General features: G+C 38.0%; 1 protein-coding gene across 1 annotated transcript in view; it reads left to right on the forward strand.

Annotated features, from left to right (window-relative positions):
* Positions 1-39: 39 nt before the first annotated feature.
* Positions 40-18,190, forward strand: part of LOC146585767 (homer protein homolog 1-like) — a 43,009-nt gene continuing 24,858 nt past the window's right edge. The window contains exon 1 of the mRNA XM_085322345.1: positions 40-105. Coding sequence (XP_085178471.1) covers positions 101-105 — 5 coding nt within the window. The 5' untranslated portion in view covers positions 40-100. The remainder of the gene's footprint in view (positions 106-18,190) is intronic.

The following is an 18,190-nucleotide window of genomic DNA, read 5'->3' on the forward strand; positions in this document are numbered from 1 at the left end:
GCCGCCACGGGGCTGCGGAGCTGCCGGCGCGGTCAGGCGAGGCGCGGCGAGGAGCGCCCCGGGGACGCGGCACCGCCGGTGCCCGGCGCCGCCGGCCGCCATGGGGTAAGGACCTCGCTCGGCGGGGCGGGCGGGGGCAGCGGCTGCCCGCGGGAGGCCGGCGGCTTCCGCGGCGCGGTGCGCGGGAACCCTGCGCGCGGCGGTGCTGGGTGCAACCCCGTGCGGGGCGCGCCGGGATCTGCAGAGGCGCTGCCCGCCGGCGCCGCTCGGAGAGCCGCCGCGGCTTCCGCATCCCACCTGGGGGAATCTCCCCTGCCCTTCTAGCGATGGTCAGCCCTGGAGCACCTGCTGCGGGCTCAGTGTGGCATGGTGGGACTCCGGAGCAGCGAAGACTTGCTTTAACTCCTACGGAGTCTTCAGAGAATATAAAATAAACGTGCGTTTTCTCAATATAGTGARGAAGGCTTCTGTAACAGAAATCTGCTTTATAGCAGGTCCCCTAGGTAACCTGGCTCTTCCATTTGAGGTTTAAGAGAAAATAGAATGGAGAAATTTCTTAAAAGGAAACAAATTGTACCTGACTTAGCAGATATCGGAGTGAGTTAGATACTCGTGAAACTTCCCATAGTTTTATTCTTAGTAATTTTTATAGTTGATTGATGAAGCAAACCCTGCTACCGTGCTTGCCTGATAATCCCTGAATGGAGTGGAAACTCATCCATATTCAAAAGCAGCAGAAACCCGGTCATGATTTGGTTAACTGCAAGGTGGAGGCAGATCCTTAATGTATTAACAGTTTCTAAGACTTTATTAAATTATTCATATAAGTCATAGTTCTTAAAYGTTGAAGCATGTGCTTAAGTCTTGTGTTTTTCATCATTGAGAAATTTGTGAAATTGGTATACTAATCAGGAAATGAAAAACATTTTTTTTTTCTCCCCCTCAGAAGCTATTAAAGAGACTTTGATTTCTTGAAGTATTAACTTTCTTAATTGCAGGGCAGCAAGAGCTGGGTCCTTGGCTCCATCCTAGTCACGCGGGCACACCAGACAAGATATAGGAAGGAATGACTACCTAGACTAGCTATTATTCTACTGGGTTTTGTTTTATTTTGTTTTCTTTTAATGGAAGAAAAGTACAAACAGAATAAGTCCAAGCTGTTCTTAGCTTGCAGCTGTCTACATAGAGACAATATTCAAGAAGGTGATAATGTGGCTTTTCAAAAGTCTAAATGACCATATAGTATTTATGGGATATACTCTTAAAACAGCTAAGCAGACACAGAATTATACAGCTTACTTAATTCAAATAATGGAAAACATCTTGTTTATTTCAAATTGATATTGTGTTTGTAGATATGTTAGTTAAGTACATCTTATTRCTAATACTGAGGAATTGTTGAAGAGTAACAAGCTTTTTACTTTCTCTAGAATTCAGCACTTCTAGAAGCAAAACCTAGGTTATAAAAAAGAAAGATTCTTTTTCACAAGCTCTGGTACTTCTGGAGTGGGGTAGCTTCTTAACAAACAGTACAAAACGGTATCTGTGTGCAGAGGGAGTAGGAAATGCTCCTAAATACTAAATGCCTATAAAAAATAATTGGAGAAATAGTATGAAGTTGTTGTAAAATACTCTTTAAGCAGTATCTTACCCATGGAGATCAYGAAGGCAAAACTTGCTGGCAAATATTTTGAAGAGTTTTTAGGCAGTACATGTTGGGAATATTGCAATATAGATTTTCTTTACAAACASTCTTTTAAGAAGAATGACAAAATCAGAACTGTAGGTATTTGCTGCTAATAATCTGTCTGCTATTTAACTGTGAGTGAGTGCATCTGAGCCAGGATAAACACCAGCTCTGTGAATCACTCAGTTAAGAATGGGTCATTTGCTAATGTTCAGAACACAGATTCTATTTCAAAAGCCATTTCCTGTTAGCATCTAAATGCAGTTGTCCATGGATTTCAGGGTGTTTAGAGAGGAAGATACTAGACTCAATGCTGTAGTTTTTTGGGAAAAAARGGTATTGTGATATTCTACTAAATTCTTTAAATTGAACCCTCTAGAAGTGAGTTGCACAGTGAAATGTTTGATAATCCACGTACTCAGCCTCACAAGGGTCAGTGTACTTTACTCACTGTTTAATAGGTGCTACTATCATTCATAAGCTTGTAAATTGAGCTTGTAGTACCTGACTCTGTGAAGAGTTTACCTATTCCAATAATTAGAGCACAAAAGACTTGTGATGAGAGAAAGGAAATGGCTTGCCAAAATAGCATGGCTTATTTAGTTCTTATTTAGTTATTTAGTATTATGTTCTGTCAGTGTAGCTCAGCCTGTTCAGCTCCTTGAATACCATGAGGTAAGCAAGCTAATTGTGCTGTGTATATGCTGAATACCAAACTGTAGGTGTCTGTTCTCTGAGACTGTGCTGCTGTTAAACGTTTATTTTGAGAAACCTGAAACTTCACAATGATGTATAGGGTCTGGTAGTTTTAGAGCAATTCTTATTTGTGTTGTATTTCATACGTTTTGGGGTTTCTCTCTTATCTCACAGGGAAAGGTGAATGAGTTAGACCTCAGGGACTGTGCAGACCAGATGGTCGAGCATAGGATGTCCATTTTTCCTTTTCTACCTGAGCACTCCCCTCTTTCCCAGTTCCTCATCTCTGTTGCATAAAGAGAAATTCTTATCATTAATAACTGTTAGGTGGTAAACACATTTATTTGTGCAGGCCTTGTGTTGGGTTGACAACACTGAATATAGTGTTATTCAGCAGGAAAAACATTGATTTTTGTGTAAATTGGAAGACCTCAGTATCTTCCTGGTTCATAATGTGAGTTGTTTGTATTGCCAATACTGAGGAATACAAAATTTACTAGTATTGAGCAGTTAGACTTTTCTGAGCAGAAGTTTGATTATATTAAACCTTGAAGAAATAAATCTTAAGTAAACATAGTCAGAATGTGTGTTAGTAGTCCAGATTATTCCCTTAATGTGCACAAACCAGAAAAAATAGCACGTTGAAAACTGCAGCCTTATTTTACTGATCCTTGGAACTTTTTTTAGTTCAGTGAGGCGCAGAGGGGTCTGGGATTAATATTTGTGGATTACAGTGTAGTCATTGCTCAGGCTAGGATAAATACACTTCATACTAGATGCAGCATGGAGGCTGCACGGGCAAGAATGCTGGTGAAGTTGAGAATCTGGTATTCTGTTTAAATTTAATCTCCTGGATCAAGTCCTGATTTATTAATGAGCAGTTTCCCCTTAACTACATTCCTTAGTGGCCTTTTATGCTGTGACGAATGTCCAGATTTACCTCACTAGCTCTTCCTTTTGCTCTTGCTGAATGATGAAGGCATTATCAAGTAAAAGCTTCTGTAAGAGGTGCTTGTCTCTGTCGTGTCATGTTAATCAAGGTGTATTTATAGAGACTAGCTACTCTTTACTTTTATTGGACTATATTTAGTATGTTATCTTAAAGATGATTATGATATCTGTCAGTTTGAGCTGGCAGAATTAGAATACTAGGGTTCTTAAGTTGGCTAGAGAATATTGTGGAAAAATGAATATTTTAGGATGTACTTATTAGGCTTGTAGTTGCCTAGAAATATGGAGGGGTGGCAGTTGAGGGGAAAATGGCTGTTATTAGTTGGTCTGCTACTCTTACAGTTCTTGAAGAATGGGTYAAATGCATTTAAAACATATTTGTGATGTAGGATGCCATTCTAAAGAAAAGATAGTAGAGATGCAGGAGAATTGAGAAATCATGCTGATTCTAAACTCTAGAATGTAATTACATTTCCAACACCAGTTTGGAGCTTTAAAATGAAATGTGAAAAGTTTGTTTGCACATAGGGATAGATGAATTTTGCTGTGGAAACTGCTATGTATAAGTACTTTCAAGAATTTGTTTCTTAGTTCATTACCCTTTTTTTTTCTTTTTTTGATCTTTCCAAGCCACCAATGTTTAGTCCTTAATTTCAGTTTTCTCTCTCTAGCTGGGTAGCAATGCAGTGCTGTAAAGCTGTTAATGTCTAATACTGTATAGCTAGGAGCCAGAAGCATGGTCAACAGCTGAATTTGACTTCACTCAAGTTCTTCAACCTGGCTGTTTCTTTCCCATACAGACTAATGATGCAGCTTTAGCTCTCCCAAAACTTCATCTTAGAACAGTCCCTTATGTCAGCTGTGCTTCTCTAACACAGAAATGTTGTAGGTAATGCAGCAGAAGGTATGGCTTCTTGGCAGTAGTTCAGTGTTACTGGAATTCATGGTCGTTTTGCTAACTCAAGGGTAAAATGAGGCACTTACTGAGGTCAGAAAGCTATGGCAGCAGAGTAGTTTACACTGTCTTCTGTGACAGTGTGTAGAGTATAACAAATATGGCTCAAAATTACGTACTATAGGTAACACCTGCAAAACTTGATTATCTGAAAAATTGCTGAATGGGTAAGGTGTAAATATTGAGATGGATGGATTTCATGTGAATCAGCATGAAATGCTTAATAGAAAACTGTCAGGCAATAACATGTGGAGACTTCTACAGTGCTTAAATTATCTTCTGTCACAGTGGCTTTATGACCATGAAATAAGCATGGGAAAACTGAAACAGCTCTTCTGGCCTGGCAATGTATAACCAGTCTCCTGAATGACATGGTGATTGGCCTCCATGCAGATTTAATAATGGTATTAAAAATGCCTTATGATTGCAGTTGATCTGTTTCTATGATGCCATGTATTATAAAGATTGTATAGACCACCTTTTTTGGTGAAGTGCTGGCTCTGCTGAAAATTAGAATCTTTCTCCTTCATCTTGATTGTTTTTACTCTGTCTGAAGACAAACATCAGATGAATGTCTTGTACATGTGTTCTTGTGATGTGTTTCTCCCAAATAATGTCTGCCCTATCCCAAGCCCACTACCTTGTGGGACTTGTAACCAGATTTCATACCAATACTTGAGGAAATATGTAGTCTTAAAGCCATAGAGACTGTAATAATTTGTAGCAATGTAACTATCAGTTCTAATCAGGGAAGGGCAATGCCTTTAATTGTAGCAATGAGTAAAAGTAAGTAGAAGTTAGAACTAACCTGGGAGCAAGACCTTTCATGGAAGGTTCACTGGAAAATATTGCTGTCTTATAAGACTGTAATTTGATTTAAAGCTCTTAGCTGATTGCTCTTTAAATCAAAATGGTTTAAATCTATGCCTATGCATCAGTGTACTGCAAAGGGGAGCATTACCTAGTGATATAATACTGATTTATTAATAGTTTCTCATTAGTATAGTTTCCTGGGATGTGTTTTTAGTGAAGCTCATGACTTTTCAGTATATTCCAGATCAGTGGCTAATTAAACAATATAAACTTTTTTTTATAGACTAGAAACTTGTTTTTTTCAGTTATGTTTAACTACAATTTCCCACTCAGTTTTTAACTGCAATTTCCTTTTTTTTTTTTTTTTTTTTTTTTTTTTTTTTTTTTTTTTTTTTTTTTTTTTTTTTTTTTTAGTTTTTTTTTTAGCTGTTTGGGCCTACAGCAAGTGTCAAGGGATCATGGCTCTTCTCTTTGAGAGATCATACTTTAAGGCATTTAGTAAGGGAGGTGGAGATACCTGAAGAGACTGAGATCAGACTTGGAACTCTTATTCATGGCAGGCATGGTTTGRTTGTCCTTTATATATGGAATTTCAGTGTGCTTTGGTTTTAACAATGTGGCTTTTGTTCCTGAGACAACCCTGTATTCTCTCAAGAGAAAATGGATGCTGTATATTTAGAAGCTCTGAAATCTTAGGCTTCTGCATGTGTGGGGTTATAGTGATAGAAACAGGAAACTGTCACAATGGATAAGGGGACAAACTATTCTGTATTATTTAAATAGAGGGGGGGAAAAAAAAGAGTGAGCAAGAGAACTCAGTATGTTCCCTTTTTTTCTTAAGATACCATGCTAGGTAAAATGTATGTTTAAAGGCTTTACTTATGTGAAAACCTTCTGCAGAGAAAGTCCTGCAAGAGCATGCTTTCTAGTTCAGGGTTTCATACTGTCTTCCCTGGAGAGCTTTCTCAAATGTGTTCAGCCTTAAAGATAAGGTGCAATGTGTGTGGAAACACTGCACTATTAAAAATTAAATTTTACTTTTTTTGTTTTTGTACCTATTCTGATAGTAAGTTTCTTTCCTGTTCTACTGTATCTTAGATTTTTGTCCACAACTGAGCACTTTGGGTATTGTGCTCAGAATGGGAAGTTTAGAGGAGAGGGACCTGCAGTTTTGTTCCATCTGAGCCTTGCATGTGCAGTGTTGGGCTCTGCATCTCTACAGAGCCCTGGTAATAGTATTAATGTTGTTTGCTTCCTTCTGTAAGGTAGTGGAACTGTGTTTGAATACTATATTGATTTTTTTTTTCTGGAACTGCGTCACAAATATGCTTCTGGCAAGACACTGTATTTGGACATATTTTTCTGGTGGCCAGTATTGGTGAATGCTGGTCATCRTTAAAAGATTTAATTTAGGGAGACAGTGTTTAAGCATGCAATAGATCATGCTGAATTGCCAGATACAAGCATATCATGACGCTTTCAATATCTTCTTTTTTTTTTTTTTTAACTACAGATATCAAGCTAGTTGACTTAGGCAGTCAGCATAACTATTTTTGACTAATGATTTTTACATCACTAAAGAGGGAGGAACTTGGCATACATAGTTCCTCTCAGGTTTTTCTTCTTCYTCCATATACTTGCAGATTGTTCACAGGTGCTATTTTGTCTGCCTCCATGGCTCTGCTGCCAACATCTTGATCATCAAGTTGTAAACTGACCCCCACACCACCACCAAAAATAAGCAGAGACAGCAGAACGTGGGAACTGCTTTTCCTGTTACCATCACTGCAGCACAAACCTTTGACTGTTCAGTGAGCCAAATGCATGCCATAACCTAGCTGGCTACTCAGCTGTGCAAATACTTGGGTTGGCAGAAGGGAAATATTATTATAGGTGAATTAGGCTACCTTTTGCTACAGCAGTGCCTGTTTATCCAGGCAGGAAGTGCTCGAAAGAGGAGGAGGAGGAAGGCGGTGGGCGGGGGGGACCCTAAGTCATAGCTATGCCAGTCTTAGTTTGTTCCTCTGTTCTAGAGTTTAAGTCTGGAAATTCATTTTAAATAACTCTTATGCCACTCCTGATATTCTGTAAGCAGTGCAATATAGTCTTGAATCCACAGTTAATCTTGAAACTATTCTTGTAACAGTATATATAATGAGATCTTCTGTTAGTTTTGAAGACTGAAGAATGACCTTTAAATGGTCAACACTTAACAGTGAAGTATTGGTGAAATAAATCACTTTTGACATGTGTTCTTACAATTCTACTACTTGTGCCTGTTCGTTTCCACTAATCTGCTTGCCCTGGTTGTCTGCACCAAAAGCCTGAAAGAATGTACTGTACCATATTCAAGAATCCTGTGAAGAGGCTCCTGTTTTCCTACATTAATGGAAGTGAAATTGATTCTGATCTTCTAGTTGGTTTCAAGAAAATTCAAGATGTAATGACTTAAGCAGTAAAGTCCACTAGAACGCTAGTCATGTTTTCTCCAACATGTGACTTACTGTGGAGTATGCTGCCATGTAGGTGTTTATTAGGATGCATGATGTTTTCCATGACAATGAAAAGAAGCACAGGAAATAAGAGATACTCTATAGCTCTGTCAWGTTCTTTGTATACAAGAACTGAGTCCTTAAGCAGCTACTTGGCTAATTCACTTTGAGACTAGGAGATCAWCATATTCAGCTTTTGCACTAGGTATGATTTTTGACTGACTTCTGTGTGACTAAAATTCAGAGTTAGTCTGCAGTTAGGAGCAATTTCTATTGGCTTAACATAATTTCTTCTGGGTACCTTAGCTTCTGGGTACTCCATTTTCCATGTGCTTTATCAACAACATGGTATATGTCCCTTCCATGTCAATATTTGTTCTTTTTCTTCTATGGAACATACAGGAGTTTCCTATCACTGCTCTATCAAGCTAGATGTGGAGAGCTCTGAATGTCTGAGAATCAAGGCTTATATAGGAATTAGTTTCCTACCAGGAAAGGATTGGCCGTGCTTGGAAATAGATGTCCTGCTGGTTTAAATCTTAGACTTTGTTCTGCAGAAACACTGCACAGCTTGGGCAGTGTCATGGCTGTCTATGAATAATAATAAAACTCCCAGGGCCTTTGGGAAGTTTTCTGGAAAAAGTCATTGCAGCTGAAGCATACGTGGTCATGTAGTGATCGATTGTGATGGAATTCCTGTGAATTTTGAGCACCAAATTCTTAGATGCCCATCTTACCTCAAGTTTGGTTGCAGATGGTCTCTTTGCCACCTAAATGGATCTTAATAGGCCACTCTAGAGCTCAGATTACTTTTACTGATAATTATATATTTGATGACCTTATGTTACAATGTGATTTTTTTTTTTAAATCCTCCATTTTGGTACACATTAGAATTTTAAAGATCAAATTGGAATAAAAGCTAGTACAGTTCTATTACTGGAATCTAATGGAAGCTTTTTTAGGGACCTTTTCTCTAACAGCTATGACCAGTTTACTTCTATGATTTGTGAATTAGTGTGAATTTRGAGCTAAGCTCACAGGAAAAGGGGAAAATCTGCTATTTCCTCAATGGTTCTGACAAACTCCTGCCTCTGCTTAGCATGAAAATAAGTTTGAACAGTTGTCCTCTGCTCCTTAGAATCTTCATTGAATCTAAATTTGAAGAATACTGCTTCTGTTGAGTGCTACAAGATGAACGTTGTAATTTTCAAATCACTTGCATGGACTCAACCCTTACAGATAGGACCCAAATCTAGATCTTGTAAGGGATCCTTTCTATTTTATAAAATTCAACTATCTAAACAGTTCTGTAACTTTGGGAAACAATTTACATAGCAGGAATCTGAAACAGCGGTTTAATTTGATGTCCTGCATGGCTCTATACAGGTCCTTGAGCCTAATGAGTCTATCTAATCTCTAAAAGTTTCTGGCTCAGTGATCCCCTGACTTGTATATGAGACAACTTTTTCAGGTTTCTCAGGAAGAAAATGGGTGATGTTTACCTAGTTATTGAAGTCTCCACCTTGCACAGAATGTCATGCTAGCTTCCTCACTGTGGAGGAGAAGTACTGGGAGGGACAGACAGATGATTTCAGGTTGTGGGTAAGTAAATCATATTCTGAAAATGCACGTCATTGAATGATACCTCATGTAAATACCGATTTTACTGCAAAGTAGTTGGCTGTTTGCTCCTATTAAGAACTTGATTAGAGCACAGAGTAAATGATCATATCCAACAGTATTAATCATTAGTCAAATATCTTTCACATTTGAAAATATAGCTAATATTCTATGAGAATCTTGTATTGAACAAGAACTATTCCTAAACAGAATGCCTGTGGCACAATAGCGATTAACCTTCTTAGTTGAAACTTGATAATCATGCTGCTCTGCTTACGTCACCTGAAATCTTAATGAAGACAATTTAAAAAAGAAGAAAACCTTACCACATCTGGTGTCAGATGCCTTGGAGCTTAWAAACTACTATGCTCATAAGGCAGAGGTATGGCACATTGGTGATCACATGATGAAACTTCACACAGAACAGGTTAAGTAATGGTTAAAACTGATGCTTCAAAATCTAGCTGGCCAATCTGCAACTTTGTTCTAAACAGTCATCTTACATGTATGTTGCTTATCTTCCTAAAGAACCATTTGTTTGCAATTAAGTATGGCATTACTACTTCCCGCTGCTCTAGTAAACATCGTTTACTAGTTTAAGCAGGTGTATAGCTTAGTATGTATTCTCTTTCTAAATATAAAACCTATTAGAGAGTAAGAAATATCAGTATCTACTAAATGGCGTTGTATTTGGTGTTTAAACAAACTGCTTTGGGATGTAAACATGAACCCGGAAAGTTCTGGTTAAGTAAGACAACAAGATGTTTTGCATACCTGAGTAAATATTTTGAAATAGAGCAAGCATTCTCTAAGTATTTAGTAAACCCTGCTTGTTTATGGTACTTCTATTTCAAACATATAATGAGGATAGAACTTTATCTTGTGTTAATATCTATTCAGATATTTCTGCAAAGGAATAGGGGAGCAAGTGTTTCTGTTTCTTGGCTCCTATATAGTTTTGAATGTTTTGAGCGCTACCAGTTCATTCAATTGCCATGTAGGGAACGTAGTTCCTGTTCATAAAAAGAGGCAATATTTACAGAAATAACTAACTGGATCTTAATAAGCAGATTGCTGGTCTTTGATCAGATACTTTTCTTAACTATAGTAGCATATATTTGTTGCCTGAATATTTTCATTAAATTGTTTTGTTAAGTATATGTCTTACGGTAAGTAATTTTAATCACCTATGGATAAGAAAATTCCAGTTTTACTTGTCACACAGATGTTGACCTAGTACTTCTGTACATACTGTGTAGTGTGTATTTTGTTGCTCTGTTTGTCAGTTTTTTAGACAATGTCCTGAAATCTGATTTTGTCCTACAAGTTCAAAAATAAAGTAACTTGCTTTTGAGTGGAGTCCTGATAACTGCTGGATAACTTGGTTGAAACTACAATCATTGAGGTGACTTTTCTGAGGTATAAACCATGTCTTTTACACAAAAAGTGTCTTTTACAAATGAGGTGATAACTCGTTCCGGTGTGGCTAACACATGATACTTTGTCTTTGCTAGTCTCCACTGGTGCAACCCAAGCAAGAGGTTGAGCAGTCAGTGAATAAATGTTTCTTTAAATTGATCTGTCAGCAATACCCAAAGGTAATACTGATATAGCTGGGTACTTCCAGCATGCTCCAAAGATCATTCCTCTTCCCTCTGTCATATTCATTAGTGAAGTAACCCAGTCCAGGCACGACTGCTCCTTTCCAGCAGTCAGAATCCATTCCCATGGCACAGTAGGTGGCATAATCCCTTGGTTGATGTTTACTGTGTGAACCTGTATACCTATGCCTGCCTACATCAGCCTGTGTAGCAAGCTGTGAAGGGCATCATTTCTCCATGCACAGTGTGTGATCTGCTGGTGTGTTTTAAACAGTGCACCCTACATGCTTGCTGTGGCAAAGTTTTGCCATTGCTTTGAGAAGTGGCATGACAGAGCAAGGCTTGTTGCTGGGGACGCAGGATCCGGAGCCGTCCTAGAGCAGTGCCTTTAGTGATCTGATAAACTGCTCTGGAGGCCTGTCAGGGATGAGGTCTGGGTGTCCTGCCCTAGAAGGAGTTTCAGAGCCTATTTGGCATCCATGTGGTGTGAATAAATCAAGGAAAAGGAGATCTGTACTTCCAGTAATGGCTCAGTATAAATGCAGCTATTGATTCCTAAATTCTGTAGCATTTACTAGGTTGTAAATTATAAAAAGGGAGGGACTTGCTGGCATGGTAACAGCATGCTCGAAGTGAATTCAAGAGGTTTTATAGCTCCTGTAGTGCTCAGTGGGATGATTCAAATTGATTTGTTAATTATGAATATAAAATTAATTTGTTTACCTTACTAGGAGTTTAATTCAATTCCTTGATACAAATGAAATAAACTAAATCTCATCTTGTGGTGTGGACTAATGATTCTTTTTGGAACTTCAGCATGTTGCTATAGCAGTCTGGAAGGAAACATGAATTGTTTGAAAAATCAGTAGATGGTGATAATGATGAAATGAAAGTTTATTCAGTCTGGTTATTTTTCTTGTTCCATACATGAGTTCTAATAATCCTGGTGTTGATGAAAATGTAATTTCTACCTTGAGATGTCTGCAGTTAAAGTGAACATTGTGATAGTGAGTTCAGTGTGTTTATTTCTGCGTAATAAGTGTAAAAGCTTTCAGAACTGACTGGTAACTGACAACTTCTTAATATTAAAGTTAATGTTTGCAGGGTTTTTTAAGCTAGAAATGAAAGGAGTGGCAATTACCAAGCCTTCTAGAATAAAAAGGATATTCACAGATAGAATACATACAAAAATTAGTAACTTGGAGATGAAGAGAAAGGTAAAGTGGACTTCTTCGATGTGGTGAGAAATAAGAGAGTTTGACTGTTTCTGTATGCAGATGTAAAGAAAGCAAGTGGAAGGTTAAAGCTGATAGAGGGTAATGAAGGAAAACTGGTAAGAAGCATTACAGGAACAATTTGCTGAAAAACCTTGGTGCCAAGGCAGGAAACCTTCTTTTGATACGAAAATACAGTAGAGACAAATTCCAGGTGACTCATAAACAGGGAACATACGGTTCGTTGTTTTTCCTACTGTGAACAAGTTGCTGAGAAATTTATTCTTTGTGGTAACTGAATTTTGTCAAAGTACTTAAGCAAAACTAGGACTGGTTGAGTATTTGCTCTCTAATAACACAAAGATGATCTGAAAAAACATCAGTTAAACTTTTATCTAAGAATACTTATTTTTAAGTACTGTATCTGTTTACCATGTAATTGCTGACTATCCCAGTTGAAACAATTAATTTATTCTATCATCTTATCCTTCTATTTCTTTTTTTGATCCCAAAATCAAAAGGGATGAGGGCCTGTTCCTTTACTGCCAAATGCTCTTTGTCTTATTGCCATATACCTATGAAATACAGCTATCAGAGCAGAAGTTTTTGCCATAGGCAATGATGAGACTTGATAGAGTGCACAAAATCACACTTAATGTCAAATAAGAAAATATTGCATTTACACTGCATATTGAACTAGTTAGTGTTTTATGAACTTAAGCCAATGTAAGATTACCACTCTATAGCTTCAGTGCTCTACATGACCAAATGCTTTGCTTCCAGCATGTCCTAGTGCAAACCCTCTCTTTCTGGTTCCTTCTTCCTACAGTGACAGCAGTCAATGATGCTGAAGGATTTCATGATGGTAACTGAATTAYTGATCTAACCAAACTTGAGAACAGTGTGTTGATTTTTGGGCAGTCTTATGCTTTCATATCAGGAAAAAGCAGTGGTTCAGTGTGTCAATTGTTTGAAGGCACTGATGTGTTTGGCACTTCTACCATTGCTGTCTTATGATCCTTTTATCTCACCAAACAATACGATTAACCTCAAAGAGTCTTAGTGTGCTTGCAGTGTGTTATTCCTTACCATCTAYGCCTCAGTGACAACACCAAAGTGGCCCCATCTTGTTTGGCTTGATTCTCCTCTTGTTCAGTCAGCATCCATTGGTCCGGTTACTCATTTGACAGTGGCAGTAGCTTTTCATACACTGAAAATAGTTTTGTGAAGGAAAACAGTGAACCAGTGATCTTGGAGACCATGAACTAATTCTAGAGTATTTGTGCAATGTGACAAAGAAAATGTGCCTGATTGCAGTAGATTTGTGTTCTGAAAATTGCAGTAAACCAAAAACCTTTGTCCTAGTGGAGCCTTTTTCCTCCTCTGGGTCCCTGGAAGAGAGAGCTCTGCTGTGCCTTCTTTTTGCCTGCTCATAAAGCAGAGCACAGTTTTGGCTCACAAGCAGCTTTTCTGGATCCCAAGGCAGCTCTGTGCTCTTACTCTGGAGAGAGCAGTGCTTGTTCTGTTATAGTAGTGTTCCCCCCCACACACACACCTTTTACTGCAGCTCTAGGTTCTGAAGACTGTAGGTACTGTCCCTGTCTGATGAAGACTATGGATTTTGTGAGCTCCTGGGGTGAATTCTCTACGTTTTAAAGACCATTAATTTGATTGCTGAAACTCAAGTTATTCAAGAAGAGGAAATTGTCTTTTAAATTCAAGAAAATTGTTGGGGGATAGGAGCAAATGTAATTTATTATATTACTGTGTGTTAAGTTGCTGTGCGAAGTAACAGCAGAAGTTCAAGCTGAACAGTTAAGCTGCTTTGTTTTCCATTAATATTTGCATGAACAGTGTAAGAGCAATCTGACTGATGCACAGTGCCATTGCATGGAGCATTTCAGATACAGCTTGCAAAGGAAAGACTGCCTCTGTACAGAGATTATCAAAGAACTGGAGGGATTAAACAAAAAATGGTTATCAATTGCTTTTGGACCTTTCCAGGCTATTTTGTGACAGATATGAATGCCATTATTTCTTCCCTTCCTACACTGCTCTTTAGGATTCATTGCTCTCACATGTCTTTTTGCTGCAAGTCTGACAAGGTTGCTTTTCTACACAGTAGAATAGAGGAAAATGAGTATTTTAGGCTATTGCCTGCCTGTTTCTTATTCCAAATGCAGCTTAGTTTGTTTTACTGTATGTAAGGGCTGCTGAAGGAATATTAACATTTAAACTACTTTAAGAAATGTCTCATTAGTATTTGTTCTTCCAGGGTTCTGAGTTCATGGAATATAATCTGACGTTAGATTCTGTTCTTTCCTGTGAGCTTCTGATTAACAGTTTTAGTGACTAGATATGAAAAATAGCTATACATCTTAAACTTAATTGTCTAGTCACAAAGATAGAAAAACTCCTCTTTTGACTTCCTTGTCAAGATTTTTTTGGCCCTAGCAAAATCTAGGAATACAATACAATTTTGGATTAATTTTTGCTATCCTAATTACATAACTGATAGTGRAAATACTATCCAAAAATACAACCTAATATAGTTTAGCTGTTAAGTCATTAAAAGCTAAATAGCTCTTTCCAGACTTGTAACTTGAAAACAAATCTAAGGTAAAAGGTAGTTCAGAGATACCTTTGTCCKCTTACTTGCACATTTTAGAGGAATAAACAGGAACCTTGAAAAATTCTGAAGAGATGATTGTACCCCTGGAATAACTTAATAGACTGAAGTGAGAAGAGTGAGACTAAAGTGGAGTACTTGTCTGTGTTGATGCCTTTATTATTCTCATCTGACTCGCAAAGCTCTCAGTTCATGGCATGAAAATGATTTTTTTGAAGTTTGGATGGAAGGTCAAAAAGAGAATCTTAGCAGTATGGACATTCATGCAGTCATTAGTGAAACTTTTGTAGTCAGTGATAAATTCATAGTCAGTGATAAATTCCTGGTGTGGTGGCTTTTTTCCAGAAACAGTTCTGCTGGATTGCCTTCCCACAGAACTTTAGTAGCACAGGATAGCTGGGGGCAATGGAGAAGAGGCATCTCTTCCAATTTGGACCTTTCAAAAAATACCAGAACTATAGAAGAGAAAGCAACTCCAGTGTTTACTGTTTTTTTTTYCCCCTCTTTTTCCTTTAACTGAATGCTGTACATACCTTAGAGGTAATTCTTTTTTTAAACTCTCTAGCCTATGAAGCTGGTAAATCCAGATTAACTGACATTATGCCAAAGAAGCTGAAAGATTTTTGTTGCTTTTTTTCCTTGCTGTAGAATAGAAGCTTTAATTTTATCTGTTATCAGAATATATATATATRTTCATTTGCATCTTAACTGGAAAATATACTTCAGTGTGTATTGCTTCTGTTTGAACCAGAATTTTGGGGGCATGTTGGAGGCTCAGCTTCTTAAAGCTAAGYGGATGCTTTTACAGTCTTGGGAGCCCCAGCAAGCAGCAGTGCTAGACTACAAACTGTTTGTACGGTTAGGAGATTGACTTCTGGCTGAGGCTCAATATGGTGAGAACAAACAGCTACTGAGATACTACCTATATGGTGGAATGAAATGCTTGAGTAACAAGGGCCGTAATAACTTACATCAAAGAAATGTTGGATTTTATTGCTGAATGCTGTGGAGTCTGTCTTTTTCTTCCTCCAGAGGATGTGCATACTCCCAAAGTCAAACTACTTCTAGGTTTTGCTTTCTGTGAGTTGTGAGAAAGCAAAACACATTTTTTGCTGTTGATCGGAAATTTAGGCATATTTGGTAAGGCCCACTTGCTTCCACTATATCAGGGATAAATTTGATCCATTGCTTGTTTGAAGGAATATAAATGGAACACTGTCATTCAGATTTTCATTTTGTTTTTAGAAGTAGTAATACAACTAGTAGACTCAGTTAAAACTTCTCTACTGTTACCTCARACTTGCTTGAGAAATGAAAAAGAAATTTTTAAAAAAATGTTGCATATGATGAAGTTAACACTGCCCTACTAAAGTGATTTATTCCATCAATTACATAAATTTTAATCTATCCAAATCTTTTCCACTTAATGTTAGGCATCTCAAGAGGAGGGAAGACAAAACTCCTGGCTTCTCAGTGATTTTGCACCTTCTGAGAGTGGTAATGGGAGGAAGCAAGGAGCGAGGGGGTTGCTCTTGATACAAGATATTCAGGGCAGATCTTTTTGCTTGGTGTGGCTCAGTGTGCTAACTGAATTAAAGTTACCAGATAACTTTGTTTTGAATTRTGCATGCATCTTATCTACTGTCCTAACAAATCTGAGGTAATTCCCARTACTTTTTTCATGTCCATATAACAGTGTTTAACATACATTGTGGGAGATGTCTGTGTGTGTATTATATATATATAAACATTATTCAGAGTGTCAAAATGAATGTGACATGGGGATCATGAAGATGAGTAGAACAAAGAGTATCAGAGAAAAATATTAAGGGGACAGCTGTTTATGGGACTCTTGTCCCTCCTTTTTGTAGGATTTCTGGAGTCAGTGTGATGCCTTAACAGAAGTGTTGGGGGAATAGGTTGGAAAAGTGTATTTTCTAAGAGGGAGGGACCCAAGGAAGAGGCAGTTGAGTCAAATGAATGACTTGCTGTGACACAAGAAGGTAAGTCTGGCAAGCATCAAAGCCAGATTGCTTATTGCTTAGGCCCTGGTCTAAGACTTGTTCCCTTTTCCTGTGCCTGGGGGTGCAGGCACATGCAATGTTCTCTCCTTTCACCACCACCATCCCTACAATAAAATTACTGTGCTTAGCTTTTCCTGTCCTCTGTTGGAAGTGGGAACCTAGGCATTGATTTATCCAGTGCTTTGCAAATCTGCCAACTTCCATGCTGTTGATGTTAAATTTGTGAGATTGTAATGTCCGTGCTGTGCTCCAGTTAATTTAAAATCTCTGCTGCAGAAATTCTTCATTATTTTAAATTTAACCAGTAGCTGCCACCCTTCACTGATCTCTTATGAAATGGAAAGCTCAGGCAGAAGAAGGAGTTTAAGTGAACTTTCTCATTGCTCTTCACAATCTTTATTTTTTTAAAAAAATATGAGTCTTATTTTCCTTAGGTATGGTAATGGTAGTTCTTGCAATTTTATAGTGACTATAAATTGTTAGTGCTATCTGCAGTTGTCTTACAGTGCATGCTTAAAGGATACCCTTCTGACTTCCTTCTCTCCCTTCCCTCTCTGAAATGTCTAAGGTATGGGTTTCTCAAGCATTCAGCTGAAATTAACATATATACAGTAAGTAATTTTTCTCTCAAATGGACTATTTTGTTTGATTACATACCTGTAAAGTTGCCATCCACATCAGTGGATCTGTGAAAATTTTATCAGAAAACTTCAAGAAGTATGGCAGGAAAGATTTTTTGAATTTGAGTCTATCAGCTTTCCTGACATGTCTCCTGTGTCATACAGAAACTTTTATTCATTGATGCATATAGTCCTGATCAGACACTTTCTCTACTGATGAAAGTCAGTGATCACTGACTTCACTGCTGTTCTATCTCATAGGTATCAATAGGTATACTCATAGGTATCAAATTTAATCTAGCTTGCGTAAAACTGTATTTTTTGCACCTAGTTGCATACATAAGTCTTGTTTATATTTCTTAACTAACAGTAAAATGTTGAGAACTCTGTTTTTAAAAAACTTGGGATTCCTTCTAAGATATGCAAATACAGTGCAACTGTTCTCTCTCCTGCCTGGATAACTCACATTTTATTTATTTTTTCTTTGGGCGGGGGGCGGGGACATTGACATCTCAAAGGTAGTAGATTTTGGAGAATTTTGTGAAAATAGAGCTAGGTCAAAAAGGCTTTGCTAGTAGGCTTGTTGAGAGAGTGAGAACTCAACTCCTGTTAGTCACGGAAGAATCTGTTGGATTGGATGCCCTCACCTGAGGGCCAGGAAGGATTCAGGTGGAAATGTCCTTCTGTTGGACTGGAGATCAATCCATGAGACAGTCTGGTTTTAGACCAGTTTGTATTAATTCTGCTATTTGTGCTAATACTTTAAAAATCCTGGATAAAGAATAGCAAGTGGTTGCCATCATCGCTAGCAACTTCTTAAGTGCACAGTATGTGACTGTATAATATGCTGTCCCTTTAGGATGAAACAAAATGATGCAGGTGTAAAA

This window comes from Rhea americana, unplaced genomic scaffold, assembly GCF_003343005.1.
Source record: "Rhea americana isolate MKP2758 unplaced genomic scaffold, rheAme1 scaffold_77, whole genome shotgun sequence".
NCBI lineage: Eukaryota > Metazoa > Chordata > Aves > Rheiformes > Rheidae > Rhea > Rhea americana.